General features: G+C 33.5%; 1 protein-coding gene across 2 annotated transcripts in view; it reads left to right on the top strand.

The window, feature by feature from the left end:
- Nucleotides 1–25,534, top strand: part of LOC100923835 (aspartyl/asparaginyl beta-hydroxylase) — a 161,783-nt gene that overhangs the window by 77,036 nt on the left and 59,213 nt on the right. For both annotated transcript variants that reach the window (XM_031946358.1, XM_031946359.1), the window contains 6 exons: nt 117–202; nt 4,461–4,547; nt 11,123–11,273; nt 15,404–15,540; nt 20,726–20,824; nt 24,156–24,245. In XM_031946358.1, coding sequence (XP_031802218.1) covers nt 117–202; nt 4,461–4,547; nt 11,123–11,273; nt 15,404–15,540; nt 20,726–20,824; nt 24,156–24,245 — 650 coding nt within the window. The remainder of the gene's footprint in view (nt 1–116; nt 203–4,460; nt 4,548–11,122; nt 11,274–15,403; nt 15,541–20,725; nt 20,825–24,155; nt 24,246–25,534) is intronic.

The following is a 25,534-nucleotide window of genomic DNA, read 5'->3' on the forward strand; positions in this document are numbered from 1 at the left end:
GCATCACAGGTTGAGAACTACTATCCTGCTCTTAAAAATTTTGTCTATTTTTTTCCCCAGTAACTCCTGGATTTTGAAATTAGAAATGTTTTTTTTTCTCTTTTATCTCCTTTCAGCTAAGAAAAAGAAACCCAAACTTTTAAATAAGTTTGACAAGACGATTAAATCTGAACTTGATGTTGCAGAGAAGCTACGCAAAAAGGTAAGTTATCATTGCTTGTTTAACTCAGAAATATGTTGTAGTTGTTGCTGATGTTCGTTATGTGTTCCTGTGAAATAGTAGAAAGAATTTTGGATTGGTGGTTGCGAGACTTTCATCGTAGCCCTCACTTTTTTACCCAACTAACTGTAAGTTTGCATAGGTCTCACATTTCCTCCTGAGGCTTCAGGAGGAGGCTGTGGGAAAATGTAGTTCAGTGGGAAAAATTCTGCACTTGTTATCAGAAGTGGGTTAAAATCCTGCTCTTAATTATTGTTAATTAACTCTTTTACCATAGGCAAATCACTTTACCTCTATGACTCTTCATCTGGAAAATAAGGAAGAAAAATATTTACTCAATGTTTATCATTTGCCAGGAACTATACTAAGTACTTTACAAATATCTCGTTTTAGAGATATCTCCCTACTTGGGAGGTAGATCCTCTTATTATCTATGTTATATAGTTGGAAAACTGAGGCAGTGACTTTTCTTGTAGGAAGAATTAGTACATTTCTGTCATATCTCAGAAATAACACTTATCTTAGATTATTGACAGAATTAATCGGTTTAAATTTCTTAATGATGTTAATAATGATAATATGTTCTGTTCAGATCAACACAGTTTCAAATGTAGACACAAATAATATTTATTCATATAAACTATAGTTTAATTAATCAATGAACTAAAGCTCATTTTCAATTAAGTTTCAAATAAAGTACTAGGGGAAAATATGTTCCTGTTTGTTCCCAGGACTTTGAAGTTAGATTATATTTCTGTGATTTGGGATTTGAATGTTCATTGATGGACATCTATCAGTGCATTAAAGGATATTTCAGTAGGATGGGATTTTGGTTAAAAAAAATAATTTTTATTTTGTATAGTGTTAATCCTGTGATTTGAATCTGGTTGGACATGTGATTGAATTGGTGTGATTGAATAAAAGTTAGGCTTTTAAGAATATTATTTTTTAAATGGATGTTTGTCATTATATGGAATCGATTCTCACACAACATCTTATATAACAAATGAAGTGATAGTTCAAAAAAGTTAAAATTGACAAAAACGGTGCACAACTTTAAATTAACTAATTAATTAATTATTGTGAAGTTTAAGTGAAAATCTTAGAGAACAATGTGCCCTTCTGTTAGTTTCTCCCCAAAGTCCATTTATTACTCTCACCTGCCCTATGGTCCCAAATGGCCAAGTGACTGGATTCTACTTGCTTTAAACTAACCCATTGTCACTTTAACTTTAAAATTTAATTTTAAATTTGGAAGAAATGAAAGGGAAGATAAAGGGGAAAGAGTAATAGCTAAATGAAAGATATTTCAGGAAGTCTTAAAATTGAGTATTTTGTCTGCCCACAATCTATTTACTTTACTTTTTAAAAAAAGTAACAGTAGTGACTATGTAATTATGGTGCCTCTTTACTAATATTAGCAATGACAATAGTTTGGATTTAATGTAGGTAAAGAAAGTCTCCATTTCAAATCCCAGACAAGTCTTCTTATGGGAGAGTTAGATAGCACACTAGTTAGAGTGACAAACCAAATTAAGAAGCTCATCTTCCTGAGTTCAAACTTGATCCTCAAGGAAGTCATTTAACCCTTTTTGCCTCAGGTTCTTAGCTATACAATTAACTGAAAAAGGAAATATTTCAGTTTCTTTGCCAAGAAAACCTCATATGGAGTCATGAAGAAGTCAGACATTACTGGAAATGACTGAAGAACACAGCAAAAAAAAAAAAAAAAAAAAAAAAAAAAAAAAAAAAAAAAAAAAGGGCAGCTAGGTGGTGTAGTGAATAAAGCATCAGCCCTGAATTCAGGAGGACCTGAGTTCAAATCTGGTCTCAGACACTTAACATTTCCTAGCTGTGTGACCCTGGACAAGTCACTTAACCCCAATTGCCTCAACAACAAAATAAAAAAAAAAAAAAGAATCTACTAAATGCCAGGTATTGTGCTGGTGTAATTATTATTATATAATATTATATGTTATAACATTATATATATAGAATAGACAATATAATAATATAATATTTATAATAATATAATAATAATATAATATTGCTTTCTTTTATTCCTCACAATTACCCTTGGAGGTAAGTGTTATTATTATCTCCATTTCTCAGATGGGAAAACTGAAGCACTGGTTAAATGAAGTATCCAGAATTGCACAGCTTAAGATATCTCGCTTTCTCAGATAGGATTTATACTCCAGTCTGCCTGATATCAGGGCCAGTGCTCTATCCATCATGTCATCTAGCTAATATGACTGGATCTATTTATGACTTGAGTCACATTAACTCCTAAAGTATTCAAAGGGCTTGAGTTTGGAAAATCTGTATTTATATCCAGTTGACTTCAATATCAGGAATTTTGCTGAGTTGATTAAGCACATAATAAACTGCTGCTGCCTAACAATTATCTGTGGGATGGCTTCTGGGGTAGATTGTGTTTGTAGGATAATGGAACATACTAGTGTTGCCCACTAATAACTTTTCCTTTCCTTTCTTTGGCAATGAGTAGGTTCTCCACACTTTGAGAGATGATTCTATGAAAATTCTTATTTTTCAGAGATCTGAAACATTCTAACACGAATAATATTTTCCATCTTGGGCCCCAAAACATTTTCCATAGAAAGGTGCTTGAAACATTAAAATAAATCACTGGGAGACAAGTTGACTAAATGAAAAAAGGTGGTTTTGAAGCAACTTCTTAGGAATAGATCTCCCTTTAAAAAATGATATACTTGTAGTTATTTCTGTCTTTATCAAGGTTATCATGTCCAAGCTTAAATTCTTAGATAAAACTTTTAACTATAATTATATTTAAAGCTCATAAAGCAGAAACTGTATTTTCAACAGTATAAAGAAATTTCTCATTTTCTTCACAAGTCTCTGAATAGTTATAAAATAAGATATAACTGCCTTTCAACCAGAGACAGAACTGGTTATAGATGGAAGCTAGAAAGAAATTTTTGCTCTTTAAAAGAAAACTTCCTAATATTTATAGCTATCTAAAAGCAAAGTGGGCTGTTGTAAAGTTGCAGGCTATGAATTCTGCTGTCACTAATGGCCTTTTAGTGGAGGGCAGATGACCAGTTGTTGGGGATATTGAAGAGAAAATTCTTGTTCAAGCATGTTTTAGACTAGCTGGGCTCTGAGATTATGTCCAACTCTGATGCATTGGGATGCATATTGTCTAAAGTATAGATTATTTTATTATGTGCTTAATCAACTCAGCAAAATCCCTCAACAGAAATAGGAAGCTCAGGTGGTAAAAGAGATCATGAGTGAAATCTATTAGTGATCATAAACTATTATTTTTCAGATTTAACATTTTGCTTTATGTAATAGCTAACATATTATTGATTAATGATATCCAGCATGGTTTGTTTCCAACTAGCATTTTGGTGTTCAGCAGATCTCGCCATTGATTGATATACAATAAGAAGAATGATGTTGTGTAAGCAGAGGATGTAGGGACACAAAGACAGGTGCTAAAAAAAAAACAAAAAAACCTAGGAATTTCCTTGCTTAACAGTGTTCCAAAAAGAAAACCCGAACATACTCATGATATCACTTGGTTATGTGCCAGGGTCATGTGCAGCAATATCATTATTTCCTTGTTCCTTATCTAGACTGTAAGTTTTCTATAGTTTAATCACTGGTTTTACATACAAAGCCTCTGAGAAACATATTAAATAACTATATTAGACAACATGCAAAAATGGGGCATTGAATAGATTGCCAGGCCTGGAATCATTTTCCTAAGTTCAAGTCTAGCTGCAGATACTTATTTGATGTGTGACTGATCAAGTCACTTAATCCTATTTCACCTCAGTTTCCTCATCTGTAAAAAAGTGAGCTAGAGAAGGAGACAGCAAAGCATTCTAGTATCTTTGGCAAGAAAACTCCAAATGAGGTCATGAGGAGTTAGACATGACTGAAAAATGACTCAATAACAACAATAATAATTTTGAAAGCAGCACACGGAGGTCTAATGTTAGAGTTGTAAAGACATGGATTCAAGACCTTCTTCCACACATAGTAGCTATTTCAACAAGAATGATTCACTTATTTTCTCAGTAGCCTGAGGTATCTCTCTAATGAATTGCCACTGTGCACCCAGAAAGGAAGTTTTGAGCCTGGGTTTTCTCTGTATTAATGGAATTGTAAGTTCACTCCTTCTTTCCTAAAAGGTAACATTTTACTGGATTGCATGCCAAATTTAAAATAAATTCTTCTTTTCCATCAGGGAAAAATTGAGGATGCTATGAATGCCTTTGAAGAATTGGTGCATAAGTACCCACAGAGTCCACGAGCTCGATATGGGAAAGCTCAGGTAACAGTAGATTGCTCTATCAATAGATCTCATTTTGCTGACTTTTTCAAGTGTTCCTATTTTCTGTCTTCTGCCTCTTTTCTTTTATTCCCATTTCTTTAACTAGGCCATCTCTGATTTGTGTCTTGTATGCACAAACATAAATAGGAAATGCTGGGTTTGCATCTGGCTTGTTATTATAACTATGTTGCATATTACTATATTTACTCACATTTCCCTTCCTCACACATCCTTCCATCACTAAGAACATTTTTTTCTCATATAATTTCCCACCACCTGCTTTGAATTAGTAACTATCTCCTTCCCTTCCTTCTTCTTGCCTTCTCTCTCTCTCCCTCATTCTCTGTCTCTCTCTGTCTCTATCTCTGTCTCTCTCTTTATGTGTCTCTGGCTGCCTCTATGTCTCTCTGTCTCTCCGGCTCTCTTTGTCATTCTCTCTTATCTCCTTCCTTCCTCTTATCTCTCTATCTTGCATTTTTATTTTTTGTTGCAATATGGATCTTTGGGGAAGGGAGAAATGTATTTAGTAATATAGGTAATATAAAACCTAAAGATAAATAAACAAATTTAAAATGTATCTTACATTAAAAAAAAATACTACCAGTATATTTTCTTAGGTATTTTTAATGGTTTCATCTTCAGAATGGGAGATTCTCTACTCATTACTCAACTAAACTTTGATGTTTCTCTCTACTTCGTTTTTTTCTTTTCTGTCCTCCATAGTTTTGGGGCTTTTGTGCTAAGTTTGTTCATTGATGAACTGTTGGATGGGATTCTAATCACTTCCAACCATGTGGGGAGATATTAAAGCAATGAGCTTAGCTATAGCAGCTGCCCATTCCTTTCCTTTCAAGAACTCTGGCCTTGTATTTGAAACCGGAAAGCAAATACAATCTCCCAGATAAGTAACATTGTACTTTTTCTCACTGACAAATATTCTGGCAATGGCATAGCTAATAACACTGTGGAACTTTAAAACTTACTTGCTCTGAGATAAACATGGCAGGGAGCCAGGACCCAGAAGTTAATATAATTTCTCTCCTCCTGTTTTAAATAGAAAAATGTTAGGGGAGAATTATGACTTCACATGGTGCTTCCCAACCCTGATAGCCTGGGTTTATGTTGATAACAGCAGCATTGTTTCTGTAGCAGTGGAGAACAAATTTGAAAGTGTAACCTACACATAATCTCCATAAATTATTTAATTTTGTTTGTTGTTGAGTAGCATAAACCATGGGCAAGAGAAAATAATGTTACCAAAGTCAGTACTTACTAAATCAAGTTGGGGTTTTGTTGGGTTTCATGTTGATAAGCCAAAGGAAACACCTTTAATTATGAAAAAAAAAAGACATAATCATTTAAGCATTAATTAAATTACTTAGAAGTATTTTACGATATTGAATTTTTCTTCTAAAGTGAACTTCCTTAACTTTGGATGACTTATAAAAATCTAAATATATTCCAATTATAATATGCGTTTTCATGGTTTATTGAATAATGGGAGGGCAGATAGGTAGTATAATGGATAGAATGCCAGGTCTGTAGTCAGGAAAAATCATCTTCCTGAGTTCAAATCTGATCTCATTTTACTTATTAACTATATGACCTTGGACAAATCACTTAATCCTATATGCTCAGTTTCTTCTTCTATAAAGTAAGCTAAAGGAGGAAATGGCAAACTACCCCAGTGTCTGCCAACAAAACCACAAATGGGGTTCCAAAGAGTTAGACACAACTAAAATGATCTACCAACAACAACACTGAACAGTTGAAGACTTGAATTAGTGGGGTCCAGAAATCACCTATTACTTCTACTCCTTTCTTTGTCTTATAAAATCCTAATGTTGCCATACAAATTTTGGAGAGGTGAAATTCAAAGTGATTTAAACCTGGGATGTCACCAATATAGGAAACTGCTGGTCCACTGACTTAAATGGACAAATTATTTGTAACCTAAAGTTTCAGCAAATTGCTTGAAGGCACTGAGCAGTTAAATGGACACATAGCCAGCTTTTAAGAGTCTAAACCTAACTTCCTATCAACCATGTCTCACTGTCTCTGTGATGCAACCAAGAATGTGATATAAAGGAGAGATACTAGGTTGTTCAAAATAGCATTTTAATAGTGAAAAATTTTTAAAATAAACTTTAAATAATTATTATCATTCATTTGTGTCTTACTCTTTATTGAGTACATTTGAAGTTTTCATGGCAAAGGTACAGGAGCAGTTTCCATTTCCTTCTGAGTCAATAGGGTTAAGTCACTTGCCCAGGGTCACACACCTAGCAAATATTTGAGACTGGAGTTGAAGTCAGAAAGATGAGTATTCTTGACTCTAGGCCCACTACTCTTGAGAGAGAATCTATTGAAGAAAAATCATCTATTAGATGAATTTTTCATGAAAGGGTAGAATTAATATTCATCATTGTTTACCATAGGTTGTCCTATGATATTTTATGTCAGTTTTCAAATACAAAATGATTTCCTTAGTATTGTATGCTACATATTAATAGGTTATAATATAAATTGGAATATTTTAATAGATTTTTTCCTTTATAAATATTGTGTAAAGGTCTCAGAAAAAGATCTGACATAGGGAAATTACATGTTATGCCAAACAATACTGATTTTTTTTTTTTACTCTTTAAATGAATCTGAAAATTACCACAACTAAATCCCTTGAGCTCAAGTCACAAGTAAGAATTGTCATTTATATACTTTATTCATTTTATGGTCTAGTAGAAATAATTTTTGAGGTAGATAATGACATATCACACAAGGAGTTTGAATGGATGACCTAATTATAGACACTATCAGTTGTCATGTAAAATGCTTAGTTTTAGATTATAACATCTTTTCTATTCAACTACTCTTATCCACAGGGTTTAGACTGATAATATCAAACTGGCATTATTAAGCTTATTTTTCAAAGTGAATGTCTTATCAGTTTCATGCAGTGGATTTTTAAGAATTATGAACTATTCATACAGCTGGTCTATTTTTCAAAGACTTGAATGTCTATGACCATTATAAAAATGATGGGAATTAAAAGACATAGGTATAATTCAGATTTTAAAAATTTTTATCTTTAAATAAGATTTTTTTTCTGTTCACACAGAACTAATTAAATGATAACATCTCAAGAAAGGCTAACTTTATAATGTTTCTTTTAACATGACCAGATAGATAAGATGCCAGACTTGAATGGGCCTTTTCAGAATCAAGATTACTGAAATGTCTTTACTTTGGGTAGGTCATTATTGGTACCAGGGCTTTATACTCACTTTGTAATTAGAAATTTTTTTGTCATTTCTCCATTTGTTTTTAGTGATCTCATCTACTTCAATTGTTTCTGCCCTCTGTGTAGTCTTTGATAGTATCAATCACCTTCGCTCTAAGATTTTTATGACACTGATCCCACTTGCTTCCCTATTTGTAAAATGTTTAGCACATTGCTTGTCACATAGTAAGTACTAATGTAATTGTTTATTCTCTTTGCCTCTCACTAGGCCCTGTCTTTCTCTCTCTCACACACACACACACACACACACACACACACACACACACACATATCCTCTTCTCACACTGTTATCTGTTGTAATTTAGGCACTTATCTCTTGCCTCATCTATTCAGTAGCTTCATATTTGGTTTTCTTGCCTCAAATTTCTCCTCCTTATAATACATTTTATACTTGCCTGCAAAAATGATTTTTTCTAAATCTTAGACTTGACCATGTCACTTCCATGTCCCAATAAATTCTATTGGCTCCCTATTACTTCAATAATCAAATACAAGGTTATCTATTTGGCATTTAGGATGGCTAGGTGGCACAGTGAAAATAGAGTTGGATTCAGAAACATTTATCTTCCTGAGTTCAAATCTGGTCTCAGATGCTTAATAACTATATGACTTTGGGCAAGTTATTTAACTCTGCCTCAGTCTCCTTATCTCTAAAATGAGCTAAAGAAGGAAAAGGCAAAACTCCATATCTTTACCAAGAAAACCCCAAATGAGTCACGAAGAGACTGAAAAGCAACTGTACTGAATTTGTTGTTAAAAGCCCTTCACAACCTAATCCCTTCCTTCCTTTCTAATCTTTTTATATGTTACTCCCCTTCACATCAGTTTAGCTATCCTGGAGTACTTATGTTACCTCAACCATAGCCTTCCATTTCTGTGTCCATAACTTTAGACCTGTATAGAATGCTCTCCCTGAACTCTTAACTTCCCTGAATTCCTTTAAAACTTAGTACAAAACATGTCCTTTTGCAGGATGACTTGATCCTCCAGCTTGTAGAACATTTTCTGTTAGGTTGCTTTCCATCTGTTCTGTGCAACATTATGTATTCCCATTCATTTCATTGCCTTGCCCTTTAGAATGCAAGTTTGTTGGGGGCAGGAACTGCCTGTTGACAGGTTGACTGATAACTTTATCCACAGCTGATCAGGTTCTGGGTATTGATTAAAGGTGATCTTTTTTTTTTTTAAATGCTTAATAAAGCGTGTGCTAACTTGTGAATTTATTATAACAATTAAACTTGGCAGAATAAAGAGTAGTGGTCATTTGCACAGGCCATTTCCTTCTATTGGCTTTAACTCTTGTGTTCATGTAATTCATCAAATTTCATTTGACATAGATAGTTGTTTGGTGGAATGGAATCAGAGCAGAAGGTTCAGATATTCTTAGGATAATTTCCATGAAGCCATGATAATTAGATGAATTATCCTCCCCTTTAGGGTTATTTCAATCTTAAAAAGATCAGAGTAACTTTCTGCCCTGGACTTGTCTGAACATCTACTTGACCCATTTTTACTATTCAACGTCCCATTTTTGAAATTCCTTATTAGTAACCCCAAACTTCTGTCATTGTAGACATTACTATCTGATTAGTTTCCAAAATGAAAGCTTGTTTTTACATTAGTCACATTTCAGATAAATTTGTTAATTTCTACTGTTCTAGGAACTCCTCCAAAAATCTCTGCTGAGATTTAGGAAACCCTCATCTTCTTATCAGCAGGAAAGGAAATGGGAAAGGAATAATTACTTATATAGTATATGCTAGGCACTGTGCTAAATACTTTACAGATATTATCGCATTGAATCATCACAGCCCTTCAAGATTGGTGATAATATTAGCCCCATTTTATAGTTGAGAAAACTGAGGCAAAATGACTTGCCCATGGTCACTTAGCTAATAAGTGTTTTATTTCAGATTTGAATTTAGGGTTTCTTGATTCCAGGCCCCCTGCAACAAAGAGCTGCCTCTAAATAGGTCAGGTAGATCATCTCTCTGGAAAGATTTTTCCTGAGATTTATTTACACACATAACTAATCCAAATGTGTGTTAATTTTGGTTAGCTTCTCTTTTAAAGTGTCATTTTCTGAACTCTTCCCCAAATTCTAGGATCATAGGTAACACATTAATTACAAATATAAGTTTTAGCAAATTATCATGGATGCAGAAAAAAATAAAATTAAATAGTGAATAGATGCAGGCAGGCTAGACTTAGATCTGAGTTCAAATCTTACTTCAAATAATAGGTAATAATAGTTCACATTTATATAGCATTTACTGTGTGCCAGGTGCAGTGCTAAGCATCTTATAATTATCATCTCATTTGATCCTTACAACTCTGGGAAACAGGTGCTATTACCCTAATGTTTTAGCTAGTATGTGTCTGAACCTGGATTTGAACGTTGGTCTTCCTGACTGGAGACTCATCACTCTACTATTCTATCTCACTGACCTCTCAGGCAAATCACTTAACTTCTCTCAGTCTCAGTTTTCTAGTATATAAAATGGGGATAATAGGAATGCTTATTGGATCAAACTTAATAATGCAAAGTGCTTAATAAGTTTTAAAATGCTATATAAATTATTGTTATTATTAATTATTTTTATACAGATTTGGAATTAGAAAGATGCTGGCTGTGTGACCATAGACAACTTATTTTCTATCCCAGTGTATGAGGCATTTCTCTAAATTGTTAAATTACCTAGGAGTTTTGATCCTTTATCAGCAGAGGGTGATAGCAGCAAGGTTTCCACCCAATGAAATCGTAAGACTGAACCAAAGTGGGGGAGGGGGGGATTTTGCTAAAAAGCAACTTATTTCTTGTGATATATTATTTTATAGCCCCTGATTAATATATTTTTCCTCAAAAAGATAAATGTGTTTATCTCTTAAAATATAATTTGCTACATCAATATTAAAACCAATCTAAGTGATAAAATTATAGATTGAAAGTAAATACAAAAAATTAGATTCTTGCTCATACACATTGCCTTTATGAACTCCAACTCATTACTGTAAATTTTTGTATATATTATCCTTAGTTTTATGAAGATTCTATTTCACTTCCTATCTCTTTATACTACAAAACACGGGATGCTTGTATTTGCATCTTCTTCATTTTTTCCTCCCTTTTATTGGTAGACTGTAATCTGTTAAAGTTTCCTTTAAAGCGGGACCCAAAGTTAATGAGAATGGATAATTGTCTTTCTTATGAGGACTCTGTGATAATCTAAGAGATGATCCTGCAATGCTAACACAGTTTTGGGGTTTCATTTAGTGTGAAGATGATTTGGCTGAGAAGAAGAGGAGCAATGAAGTACTGAAGAGAGCCATTGAAACTTACCGGGAGGTAGCTGACCTGCCAAATGTCCCTGCTGACCTCATAAAACTCAGCCTGAAGCGGCAGTCAGACAGACAACAATTTTTAGGTAACACTAAATAAATTAAAAAAATGGAAATCAGGTCAACTGATTTTGGAAGCAACTGAAGGCCAAATAGAGATGAAATTAAGAAGCTTCAGTTTTATAACTAAGTTTGACTAGATTATCTTGCTAATTTTATGAAGGTTGTCTACAAAACTGGAACCTTCTTCATAGCCCTTACAAGAAAAGTTCAAATAGCAAGTGGAAAGAAGAGGATAAGTAAGTTTAAAAGAATTAGAAAATTATAGACTTATAGCATCTTTACAGAAAAAGAAAATAATAACTCTGCTATATACAAACAGTTTTTCAGCTTATTGAAGAAAAGATACTATTATCAGACTCTCTAACCTATCTAGAATTATAGTCTGACAGGTAAGGGAAGCATCAAGTATATTCAACCTTAATTTAAGCTAGATCTTTGATTTGATTTTATGTGACATACTAACCCCCAAACTGGGAAAATTAGTTCTAAGCCCATATAGTTGTTGGAAAACTGCTTTTTTTTTTGGTTGAAGAATGACATATTCAGAGAAGTTATAATGATATATCAGTATTCATATACTGCTTTAAGGTTTCCAAAATGCTTTTCATGTTTGAACTTTTCAATAACTCTAGGAAACAAGTACTACAGTTACTATTATCCTCATTTTACAAATAAGAAAACTGAGGCCCTTAAAAGTTAAGTAATGTGCTTAAAGTTGTAGAGCTAGTAGTAGTAATAATAATAATAATACTGGTGATAATAATAATAATAATAACTAGCATTTATATAGCACTTTAAAATTCACAAAGCAATTTACCAATATTATTTCCTTTTATCTTTGTCCATTCTGGGAGGTAGATGCTATTATTATCCTCATTTTGTAGATAAAGAGAATGAGGCAACAATGATTAGGTGAATTGGCCAAAGGTTACACAGTAAGTATCTAAGACTGAATTTGAACTTAGATCTTCTTGATTTATGCCTTAGAAGTCTATCCATGTACCATTTACATAAGAAACTCCAAAATATTGAGAAAGAAAGAATTCTTGGGTATTTTCATTGTCATATAAATTCAGGTGTTCTCCCAAGGTTTTGTCTTTAGCCCTCTTCTCTTCTCATACTCTTCTCCCTTGATGTCCTCTCCTAGAGTTGCAGTTATTACCTCTCTGAAAATGATTTCCTTATCTATCTAACCCCAATCTCTCCTCTGAATTTCATTTCCTCATTTCCTGTGCCCCTTTTAGACTGTTCAATGCAAATCTCATCATTACCCCGAGATCTTGTAGTCCCCTCAACTTCTTTCTTTTGCAGATGACTCTACTGTCTGCTCAAAACCATAGCCCATCACCAAAATCCAAGCTCCATAGCAAAAGAATTGCAACATTTCATCTGTTATATCTTACAGATATGAAATCTCCTCGCTCATCTCTGCTAGCAGTCTTTATCTCTTGTCTCTCATAGTTACCTACTCACACTGCCACTCTCTAGATCAGTCACTTCTCACCTTTACTATTGTAGTATCCTCCTACTTGGTCTCCTTATGATCAGCCTCCCCTTTCAGTTCAGTACAACAGACACTTAGGTCCTAAGTTAAGCACTGGCACAGATAAATATGACATAGGCCCTACTTACATAGAGTTTTATGGCATATCCTTTACTTGATTGCCAAAATATTTGTCTTAATGTACTCATCTGACCATAGCATACTTTTTGTGAATATATTTGCCAATTCAGTTTGCCCAATACAAATGCTTTCATTAGAATTTAAAGCCCTTAAGAGTAAAGCTACTTTTCAAAACTTATTTTACTTAGCATTATGCATTCTATCTTCCATCCCAATTGGACAACTTACTGCTTCCTGAGCTCATTCTGTATACTCTCTTGTCTCAAAGAATTCAATAGATTATGTTTAATGCCTGCAGTTTTACTTCCTACATACATGCATACTCACTCACTCATCTCTGCCTTTTGAAATTCTTTTCTCTGCTAAAACCAAGACAAGATGTCATCTCCTCATTGAACCTTTTCTAATTATGGGATTCAAAGGTAATGGATTGCTCTTTACTTAAATGTTCTCAGATAACTTTCTGGATCTTTCCTTTGCATTTTTCACTTTCTACATGAGTCATACTTATTTATAGACTCGTTGTAATCTCCCCACCTTCATCTCCCCAATCCAATTAAATTCTAAGTTATTTAAGGAGAGGGATGTCTTGCTTTGTGCTCCTGGCACCATGCCCAACATTGAGTAAATAACTAAGATTTCTTTGAAATTATTTGCCATGGAGACAGTCATTATTATATTTAATATTTCTATATATTATACTTTATCTTTAAAATAAAAATCATAATAAACTAGATTCTTAGGACTAACAGATGCTTTGGATATTCCCTCATGCAGAACCAACAAAATGTTAAGTGAGTGGTTGGTTTTGGATTCCTTTGGAGGGATATTTCCATTCTATCAACGTTAAAGTATTTAAATGTAAGAAGTTAAGCTCTAAGATAGAATTAATTATGTCTTCTAAAGGAAATGGAAAAAAATATGGCAGGATGGTTAGTTAAAATCCTCTTGGCTCATGTACAGTCCACAGCCTATTAAATTTTACTTAGACCATTAAAAATTCTTATACTGTTTTTCTCTTTATAGAAACAGCATTATTGCATCCTCTCCCTTCATTATTTATCTTTGTAAGTGCCATGAATAATTATGATTGGAAAAGGATTCCTTGTATCCTAGTCATTTCTTCAAAATCTACAAAGACATAGTCACAAGCAACTCTCTAAACCTCCTAGAAAATAATAACTTTTGACAGTGAATCAAGGAGACTTGTAAAATTGAGTTGCCATTAAATTGACCTAATTCTTGTAGTACATGCTGTTTTCCACCAGAGGGTGACATGATACTGGAAAATGTGGCATGCTCCCTAACTGGGTGATTTCCTACTACCCTGAAACTGGAGATGCATCTGAAATTAGTTAAATGTAAACTTAATAATGATAATTCTTTCTCATGCTGAGCAGTGGCTTGTTCATGGAGTAGGTAGACTGGACTTTTTCACTCCATAAATATCTAAGAAAAGGGTAAAATGTGCCACTAAAATGTTGAAATTTTTAGCAATTTAAAGGAAAATTGCACAAAATCAAACCCTGAAATATGAATGTTTACAGATATCAGATGTGAGAACTTAGTAAGAATTTTTGTAATTGACATCCTGTTTTTCCATGTCCCCAGAATAAGCATTGTCATTGCAACTCCTTAGACTTAACAATGAGGATTTTCTAATAGAGAACTATACATATTAAAGTAGTGATAGTAATAGTGGGATTGTTGATAAGTTGCAAAATATTGTTGGGAAGACATGAGTTCAAATCTCTTCTCAGATATGTATTTAATGTGTGAGTCTAGGCAAGTCACACATCTCTGCCTGCCTCACATTCTTCACATAATAATAATAACAGCTTCCTTCAAGAGCTGGGATAATTTGCAAAGATTTGTGAGATATTTGTAAGGTGCTTTGCAACTCTGAAAGCATTATATAAATTGAAGCTGCTAATTGTTATTTTTGTTAATTTGACATGCCATTGGTTGAAGAAACTGGGCATATTTAGCCTAGGGAACAGAAGACTCAAGGACAACACAGAGCACTGAATCTGGAGACAAGAAGACCTGAATTCAAATCTAGCCTCAGGATAACATAAGATTAAATCTAATTGTGTGATTGTGGGCAAGTCACTTAGTTTTTATCAGCCTCAGTTTCTTCACCTATAAAGTGAGGATCTCCCTGGGTTGTTGTGAGGATCAAATGAGGTAAAATTTTTAAAGTGCTTAAGACAATGCCTGGACACTTCTTCCTTTCTTTCTTCCCTCCTTTTTTCTTTCCTTTGTAAGGTGCAAAAAGGACTCTTTTAACCTTGATCTTCTTCTCAGATGTTTAAATGGTAATGGATATATATTTTGGGTATATGTTATTCTTTCACAAATAGATGTAATTAGATAGCAATTGAAATCCCTTACAATTCTCTAATTCCATGATTCTGTGATATTTAGTAAAAAGATTTATCTCCTTTCAGGTATCATTAATAATTCCTTATGATTTATAAAAACTGAGTGTACCAAAGTGGACTTTTCTTCTGTTTTCAATCAAATCAGGTCACATGAGAGGCTCCCTGGTTACCCTTCAGAAATTGGTTCACTTGTTTCCCAATGAAACTTCTTTCAAGAATGACCTTGGAGTGGGTTATCTCTTGATTGGTGACAATGACAGTGCTAAGAAGGTTTATGAAGAGGTAAACAAACATTTTATATATCAACAATTAAAAATTGCCTTTATGTGAATATTAAGCCAATCAATTAATAAGCATTTATTAGGTTCTTACTATGTACCAGTCACTGTGATGAGTGCTGGGAATACATATTTAAGCAAAGAAAAGGACAGTTCCTGCTCTCTGGGAGCTTAGAGACATAAAAGGAAGCTGAAAAAGTAAAGAGGGGAAGGGAGTTGTGGAGGATGGTAGACAATATTGGCCAAGTACTCTCCTTAAATGGAGGCTCTGGGGAGCCATTCAATCAGAGGAGAGACTGAAGGGGACGACAGAAGGTACTTTTGAGTCTTGAATACCAGAGTTGGAAAGATATTCCAGGAAAATGATTTCTGGATAGGAGAAGAAGGAAATGATAAGTCTTCAGTAGAACCTGTTGAAGAAATGAAATTCTTAGATAATTCTGGATTGAGTTATAATGTCTCTAATACTAAGTATAAATAATAAGCTCTATTCTTATACTAAGTTATGCTAATTGCCCATTTCTTCTTCTTTTATCTTACTTCCCCCTCTTTAAATTTTGCTTTCTGTCAATTTCTTGATTTTAGTTACAGATTCTCAATACTATCCAACACACTATGTCACAATATTAACTTTGTGTGTTAAAATGTTAGGATGTTTATTTACTATTTCATAAAATGCATTTATTTTTAAAACCAAAAATGGAAACATCAAAGTGCCCTTATATCTTGATTATAGGGATTCAATGGACATAGCAGATGGAAGTATTGAATTTCAATACTATTAGTTTTGCTATCAAGATATCACATGTACTTAAAAAGGAATATAATTTCTTCTTCCTTTCCAAGAAAAAAGTATAACATTTAATATATGTCCTTCTTACTGTTCAAAATTGGATGTTGCTTATGTAGTGGACAGAGAGCTAACCTTAGAATTGAAAAACATGGTTTCAGATGGAACATGATGTTTGTGTGTCTGAACAAGATTAAATGACATAACAGTTATACAGTATTTAATGGAGTACTTGGCCCATAGTCAGTGCTATATAGGGCAGAAAGTGGTTAGAGCATTGGGCCTGGAGTCAAGAAGTCCTAAGTTCAAATCCAACCTCAGCCTCTAGCAGTGTGACCATAACAAGTCACTTAACCCTGTTTGCTTCGCTTTCCTCATCTGTATAACAGCTGAAGAAAAAAATGTCAAGCAATTCTAAAAAACCCACAAATGGGGTTATAGTCAAAAATTACTCAACAACAGGTGATATATATCTATTGTTATTGTTTGTTATTGTCATACTATTTAATGTTAGTGGCCCATGTACTATTTTAACTCTATAAATTGAAAAATGGTTACAGCGCTACACTGTCAGAAACAATTTCCTTACTTACTAACAGTTCTTTATACTAGTTGAATCATAGCTGTTAAAGAAAAAAAAAATCTTTGTTTTGAAGATAGTGCTTGACTGAATCTACTTTTAATTGTTTTTCAAATTTGCCATGTGTAATTATTGTGTCCTCAAACTAATAAGAAAATCAAATCATTACAGTAACATTTTATCATGCGTTGGGCTATTAAAGCCTCCTCCTTCTTAAAATTCAACAAGAAATACATAGTAATTAAACTCCAACACATATGAGGCATCATGGTTAAGATCTCAAATACAGGATCCAGAATCAGATATGGGTTTGAATCTCAGCTCTGTTACTTTCTTCTTAGGCAAGTTCCTTCACTTTTCTGAGTGTGTTTATGTGTCTAAAATTAGAGAGTAGGACCAGATGAGCTTTGAATTCCCTTTGGTCTATATCCTAGTATCCAATGTATGCCTTCATCCTGATTAAGAAAAGAGATACATTAATATTCTGCTACAGAATGAGCTTAAAATGAGACCTTTTTTTAAAAAAATATAGCATTTCTAATATCTACAATCATTTGGAATTTTGCATATATTTAGAATAAAGAATGTTGAAACTACTATGCTTTTATTAAGAAATCTTGCATTTAAAATTTCATTTTGGCGGCTTAAGTTGCTCATGCCAACAATAAAACACCAAATGTTATCTTTACAGAACTTGGGGATATTGAGTTTTTTGTTGTTTTCAGACCTGCCTGTCATTTAAAGATGGCTAGAGCTTTGATGGAGCCACCAAAAGAAGTGTTTTTAGAAGGGCCTGATTGTCCTTTTGATAACATTGTTGGGAATTAGAGAAATACTCCAAACATTCTAGTTTCTCTTAATAGCCTGTAATGAATCTGTCATCCATTAATTTATATAAACCTTTTTGGAATGTTTATAGTTAATCTCTCCTGTTAGTGTACTGAGTCTCAGATAGGAAGCATTTTAGTTCATCTTAAGAATCATTTGCACAGAATTACATTTAATTATACTAAATACAGATACAATCAAATGCACCATTGCCTAATTATCTCTAGTAATAACTTCTGTGAAGTATCGATAGGATATGGTGTTTTCACATCATATCCTAGAGCTGTGGTTTTCTTTAGAGTAGATTGTCTTTTGGAGTAATGATGTCTTTCCTTTTGAACTTTGAAGCTGATGAGCTAAATTAAAGATTTCTCTTTTATCTGGGGATATCCTAAAGGAAAAATGTGTTTTGTTTATTATTAATAATAATAGCAACAGCTGACATTAGTATATTGCTTTAAAGTTTGCAAAGCACTTTATAAAATGTTATCTCCATGAGCTTTGTTTCACACAAATTTTTTAAACACCAATAACATTTCATTTTTTTGTCATCCTGTGTAAAATAGTACTTTCCCTTTCTTGTTCAATTATGTAATTACCCCTACTCTTTAATTCCAGAGTTAATGAAGTGGTATATCTAGAACTATATAAAATATATCTGAAGTGTTGGTTCTTTGACTTTTGATAGATGAGTCTTTTTATTATGTGGACAATGAGACCTTAAGTCTTCAGTCTTAAAAGCACTAGCTTTAGGACTCATAAGCAGGTTTTTGTTTATATGGATTCAGTGTTGACTAGCTTAGTTGTACTGTACTTATGCATGGTGCACAACTTGTCTAAGTTATAAAGGTGGATCTTGTCACTTCAGTAACAGAAATGCAAATGAATTTGCATTTGTATTCCACAATTTGGCAGTTGTGGAACTGTTTACATAATATTTCATCCTTGTGGCTTATTCAGTTCCTTTTACACAGAATTGCTCCTGGTAGATTGAGGAATACAAAAAAATTGACTTCATTCCTGTCTTCAAATATGACAAAAACAGTAGTAGAGGAAAAAAAGTTAAAACAGTTTGAGAAAAACAACAACAACAAAAAAATAGCTAGATGACAAAATATTTGGTTCAGTCAGTCTTAATTATAAGAGCAGTCTTCCCTTCACCCCAAATCTTTGCTGCTTAAGTGTGACAGACATTCTCACAAGAATTATGCCCTTCTCTAGCCAGGCCTAAGGATATGGGAAAAGTATGAAAAACCATACCTCAAATGATGAAAAAAGCACTCAGAACAACATTTTCTGGGCCTTTAGAGTCAATATTAGAGTCAATGTTCTTTTTCTAAGTTATTTAGAACAGAGAAGTAATAACAGTTATTTCTCAATTATTTTAATATTTAATTAGAAACATTTAGAATAATGTATTTCTAAACCTAATTAATGCTGTGTGTGTTAATTTCTCTAAATGTAATGTTGCCAATACTTTTTATCAAAGATTATGTACCAATGTTTCTCCAGTAATTAACAAAGAAAAAATAAAATTTAATCACCCTGTAACATGATGAAGCGGGGAAAGGTGTAGTAAAGGGGAAATGGAGATAAAATGCTAAGTATTTAGAATTTTTCTTGTTTATTATTTATTCTTTTGAAAATTCTGAGTCATCAGTAATTGCCATGCAAGTAGTTCATTTTTCCTAATCATGAGAAACAATTGAAATCATATTTGCATAAGTCATAACAATGTAGAAAATGGCTATTGTTAATTTCAGTAATTGTCTTCCTTTTGTTATTCAAAATGGTGAAATATTCTCCATAAATTCTATAAATTTATATAAAATGTATATGAATATAGAAATTCTACAAATAATTCTATTAGAATTATTACCTAGGAAAATTAATGTCCCATGTGTTGAATGAAATAATTGAACCAATATTAATAAATTCTGTTTTGCTGGGACATTGATGCATTGTTGGTGGAGTTGTGAACGAATCCAACCATTTTGGAGAGTAGTTTGGAACTATGCTCAAAAAGTTATCAAACTGTGCATACCCTTTGATCCAGCAGTGTTACTACTGGGCTTATATCCCAAAGAGATTATAAAGAAGGGAAAGGGACCTGTATGTGCACAAATGTTTGTGGCAGCCCTGTTTGTAGTGGCTAGAAACTGGAAACTGAATGGATGCCCATCAGTTGGAGAATGGCTGAATAAATTGTGGTATATGAATATTATGGAATATTACTGTTCTGTAAGAAATGACCAACAGGATCATTTCAGAAAGACCTGGAGAGACTTACACGAACTGATGCTGAGTGAATGAGCAGGACCAGGAGATCATTATATACTTCAACAACAATACTATATGATGACCAGTTCTGATGGACCTGGCCATCCTCAGCAAGGAGATCAACCAAATTCATTTCCAATGGAGCAGTAATGAACTGAACCAGCTACGCCCAGAGAAAGAACTCTGGGTGATGACTAAAAACCATTACATTGAACTCCCAATCCCTATATTTATGCCCACCTTCATTTTTGATTTCCTTCACAAGCTAATTGTACAATATTTCAGAGTCTGATTCTTTTTGTACAGCAAAATAACAGTTTGGTCATGTATACTTATTGTGTATCTAATTTATATTTTAATATATTTAACATCTACTGGTCATCCTGCCATCTGGGGGAGGGGGTGGGGGGTAAGAGGTGAAAAACTGGAACAAGAGGTTTGGCAATTGTTAATGCTGTAAAGTTACCCATGCATATAACCTGTAAATAAAAGGCTATTAAATAAATAAATTAATTAATTTTTTAAAAAAAGACTAATTTAGTAGGAAAAAAATAAATAATTTGTTTTGAAAGAAAATTATTTTTTTACCTTAAATATCAAGAGTCTTAATATAGTTGTCAGCTCATCAAAGTTAGCCCTTAAAATGTTTTCAAAATCATTTCCAGAACTTGGATTTAATTGTGACGATTTACTTTGTTCTCTTGGAAATAGGTCCTGAATGTGACTCCTAATGATGGCTTTGCCAAAGTACATTATGGTTTTATCCTTAAGGCCCAGAACAAGATTGCTGAGAGCATCCCTTATTTGAAGGTAACTGTCACTGCCCTTATTTTTTCATCTTGCAATTCCTTGGAGTCATTTGGATGGCCTTGATTATGCATTATGGATTGATTGGCGTGCTTTCTACATTAATTGACATTTGCTGCTGGGTCTTTTCATCAAGATGTGTACCCTCTCACTGTGACCACCAGATGTGCTGTATGAATTATCCTATAGTTGAAAGTATGTTATGTTTAAAAATGCTTATTGTAGACATGAAGACAAATATGGGGAAAATGGCTTAAGGAACAATTCTGAAAATAAATCAGCAATATTATTGCTTTTGAAAATGACAAAATTTAAAAAAATTACTTTAATGCCTTTTAAAAATTAGTTCAATCAATGCATTATTTCCCATAAGAAAATAAACTACAAATCACTTCAGTAATTATTGCCATGGAATGGGGATAGTGATATAATTTCACATATAAAATAAAGTGAAGAATTGAGACTATTTAAATAAAATATGCTAACCTAAAATATTCAAGTTATATTAGCAATGTGTTTGACACAGCCAAAATTATGTTTGACCTTGGTAACTTTCGTTAGCTAGAAAATTACATAATGATACCTTGAATTTTTATAGCTCTTCCAGAGAGCTTAAAATACTCCATAAAGATGATATCACTTGCCCTTCCTAGGATGTAAGGAAGTATGAAACCATCTTGAGATGCAGAACTCTGTCCTGGGCTCCCTTTCCTTCTCTCTCTTGGGTTCTCCTGCCCGTTATTATAAATGCCTTTTGTAATTTTTAATAGGATTGTCCAAAGTGCAACTCAGCTTCTGAAGAACAGTACTCATTATTCAACTCCCTCTACCTCCAAATTCATTTTTGTTAAGGGTTCTCTTTTCTTCCTGATCGTCCAGGTTCAAAAATGTTGTCTTTATCCTTGACTCATCACTTCCACTTTCTGGATGTCTAACCAAATATTATCATTATTACTTCCTACATATCTCATATCTTTCCCTATCTTTCCAGTCACATGACTCCCTTCTGTTTTGGCCCTTAGTATCTTTTATCTGGTCCCTCCCCACTCCAGACCATATTCTAAAGTGTTTTTCCTAAAGTATGGATCTAACCCTGTTATTCCCCTACTTATTATTCCCCTAGACTCTAGTGGTTCCTGATTTTGTCTCTGGTTAAATTGAGTCTCTTCTGTCTTGTGTTTAAAGCCTTCAAAACCTGCAGCCTACCTTTCTGGTTTTATCATGCATTACTCCTTTACTTTCTGTGATCCAGGAAGACTACTCTCATCTACTAGCCTTTGTGTTAGCTGTTTCCCATGCCCCAGTACGCTCCTTTCTTAACATTATCTCTTCAAATCATTAGGTTTCTTCATTTATTAAATGGAGGTAACACTTTGGCTACCTCTGTTGTAGGTATAGTGCTTTATAACACAAAAGAATAGAAGTATGAATTAGACCTGGGATTTTACTTATAATGGAAGTTTCTGGATAAGGAAACTCCCTCTTCCCATGCAGATAAAGCACTTGTTTTAGGACTTAGAACTTTTGAGACTTGCCCCAAGCTATTGTTTGTCCTTATACTCAGAGGACTATGACATCAGGGAGATGAAGCCCTAACATGCAAGTAAATTGGATTTAAGTGAGAGAGGGCTGGACAAGGTCATCTGCCTCACCTTCCACTCCAGAGCCATCTGGATCCAGTGACCAGATATAGATCAAGGTGACTGGAGATGGCCCCAGATGAAATGGGAGACCTTGACCTTTTTAAGCTAAGGTAGCAATTGAGGCAAAGAATCTCCTTCTTCATCTAGTCCAAAAAAAAAAAATCTAAGCATTAAGATGTTAAATGACTTGCCCAACTAAGTGTCTGAAGTGGAATGCAAACCCAAGTTTTACTCTTTTTAAAGTTAGCTCTCTTTCTGCTACTCATAGGCTCTCTCATTTTGTAAAACAAAGCTCTGCATATGTAGTTTTTTTTTTTTAATTACATTTTGACAAATACAACAGGGATAATTATTAAAATGGTAGCAATAGGGATAGAGACTGACTGAGAATTCTTCATCTTAAGGAATTTCTAGGTAACTAAACTCCTACAAATGTTGAGCATTACTTTCTCTGCTGTTAGTCTTGAGAGTTGCGTAGAGCATTAAATGATTTACCCAATTTAAATGACTTGATCCTGGGACTATATGTAAGGGGTGGGACTTGAACCCCTGTCTTCCTGGCTTGGAGAACAAATATAAGCGCCACTATGCATGCATGATATTCTTTCCCTAGGAAAAGATAACATAATTTTAGAGAGAATTATCTCCTAAAATATGAAAAATTTAGAGTGCAGTTCCTTAAAATTAAGATCCTTTTCCCACTTTCCAGTATGTCTTTATTCTTTCTGCTTGATTCTTATTTTCAGTCAATAAAACATGAGGTCCTTGAAAGGAAGATTTGTGTTATTTTTGTTTTTTTTCTCTCTAGCATTTAATCATAGAGGTTTGCACTTAAGAGGAATTTAATCAATGATTGAATTGAAGGAGGAAAAATTGAGCAAAATGATGAATAGAAAAGACCATTAAATAGAGTCAGAAGAACGATTCTTGTTTCTACAACTTAATATTGGTGTGACCTTGGTCAAGTAAATTCATTTCACTGGGTCTTATAAAAAGGAAAGTGTTAGAGTAGAACTCTAAGGACTCTCCTGGTTTTAAATCTTTTGATTCTATTTTAAAATGGAAATTGGTTAGAGAGAAACTATCTTTTCAGAGATTCAAATTTATTTCCATTTTGTTGCATTTTGTTGTAAGTGGTTTTATCAAAAGCTTAGCATGAATTTATTTCCAATGAAAAGAAATTTATCTTTTGGTTGTCTCCATATCATTTCACATATTCTAAGGGTAATTAAGTATTTTGGTTTAAGTATAATAGTTAAAGACTGGCTGATAGGGTAGGATTCAGGGGAGGAAAATGGGATTTGGCAGAAATACTACCAGAGAGGTTCTTTCCTACAGGAAAGAACCTTAAATCTCTCTGAAAGAACTACAGGCTTAACTACATAATAGCTCCCACAGAGAAGTACCTTCTTTATTTTATGACCAGTCCTAGCCCTTGATAGTGATTGCCTTATTGTTAAGATCTGGACTGTGATGTCTATTATGTCCTGAGTTGTAAATTCTGGTTCTTAAACTAACTGCAAAGTTGAAATGGGATCTTTTTATCTAGCTCTTAAATGCATGGGTGTAATTAACTTTTTCTTTTTTTAGTTTGCTGTTCCTTTCTTAGTTGTAGTTCAATGGATAAAGTAAATTTATTTATTGAAATCTCAATTCACTATTACTAAGATTTTTTTTTCCTTTTTCATCAGGAAGGACTGGAATCTGGTGACCCTGGCACTGATGATGGTCGCTTTTATTTCCACTTGGGTGATGCTTTGCAGAGAATTGGGAACAAAGAGGTAGTAATCTCATGAATACATAGTTTTTTTCTTACAGAAGAAGGGGTGGGAAAAAATGAAGTTGTAGAAAAAAGAAAAACTAAAATATATATATGTGTGTGTGTGTGTGTGTGTTTACACACACACACACACACACACACACACACACAAAACTCAAATATCACTCAGGCAACTAGGTGGTAAAATGGGTAGAGCACTGGACCAGGACCAGGATCCAAGAAAACCTGAGTTCAAATACTAACTGAGATACTTCCTAGCTCTGTGACCCTAGGCAAATCACTTACTTTTTCTCTGCCTCCATTCCCTCATTTGTAAATATGAAGATAATTATACCATCTACTTTCTCAGAGTTGTATCAAATAAGATAATGCTTATTTGTACTTACACTTTGCATTTACATAAATGCTAAATTATTATCATTTATTAAGTATTTATTAGTTATAGTACATCATTTAAGCTAGGAGTCATTTTCAACAGAACCCCTGGTATAAATTTTGAGAGTCCACTTTTCTCCAAGAATTTGTATTCTCCTGTTTGACATCACAGTGTGTTGCTAGGAAAGTAAGTAATCCCAAGGTCTTGCCCAAAGTTCCATGGGAATGTAGATGTGGAAGGAAAACTTTGTTTTAAAGTGAAAAGTGTGTGACAGTTAGTAAAAAGAGGCAAAGTAATATTAATAGAGGCTGACATTTGTATTGCCCTTATGTGTGACAAAGCATTTTATATACATTATCTCATGATAAAGAAGCATCTGACAATTAACAAAAGAGATAAAGTAGTAAAAACTTTAAAGAAAACATCTTAACAGGTGTCCTAGATTTGTTTTGAAAATTTGCTATCAAAATTTTATCATGAAATTAGAAAGCTGTAGCTGTCTTTTGGGAAGTACCTTTATTTTAAATAATCTCTTTACACTCATCATTACAATTAATGGCATAATTGTGCTCTGAAATTTCTTGGGACAAGTACTAGGTGAATGCTTATAGTGTTAATTTCTGAAAACTAATGCCAAAGAAATATTTGGGGGAAAAAAAAATCTTGATGATTGATTCCTTTATTATTATTGTTAATTTTATTTTCTGAATGTCATTTACTAATTGTGATAAGATAGTCTAAAAGTTGGAAAAAGAATGGAAAGGAGATGAGACTAGTCTTACAGTTAGAAATACTGGAGTTCAAAACTTACTAGCTGTGTGACCAGGCAAATAATGTATGGGACTACCTGGACTTGGATCTCTTCTTGAAAGTCTGTATTAAGTATCAAAGGAGAGAACTGCATCATTGTTTAT

The sequence above is a fragment of the Sarcophilus harrisii genome, chromosome 1 (assembly GCF_902635505.1).
Source record: "Sarcophilus harrisii chromosome 1, mSarHar1.11, whole genome shotgun sequence".
In the NCBI taxonomy this organism is placed as follows: Eukaryota; Metazoa; Chordata; class Mammalia; order Dasyuromorphia; family Dasyuridae; genus Sarcophilus; species Sarcophilus harrisii.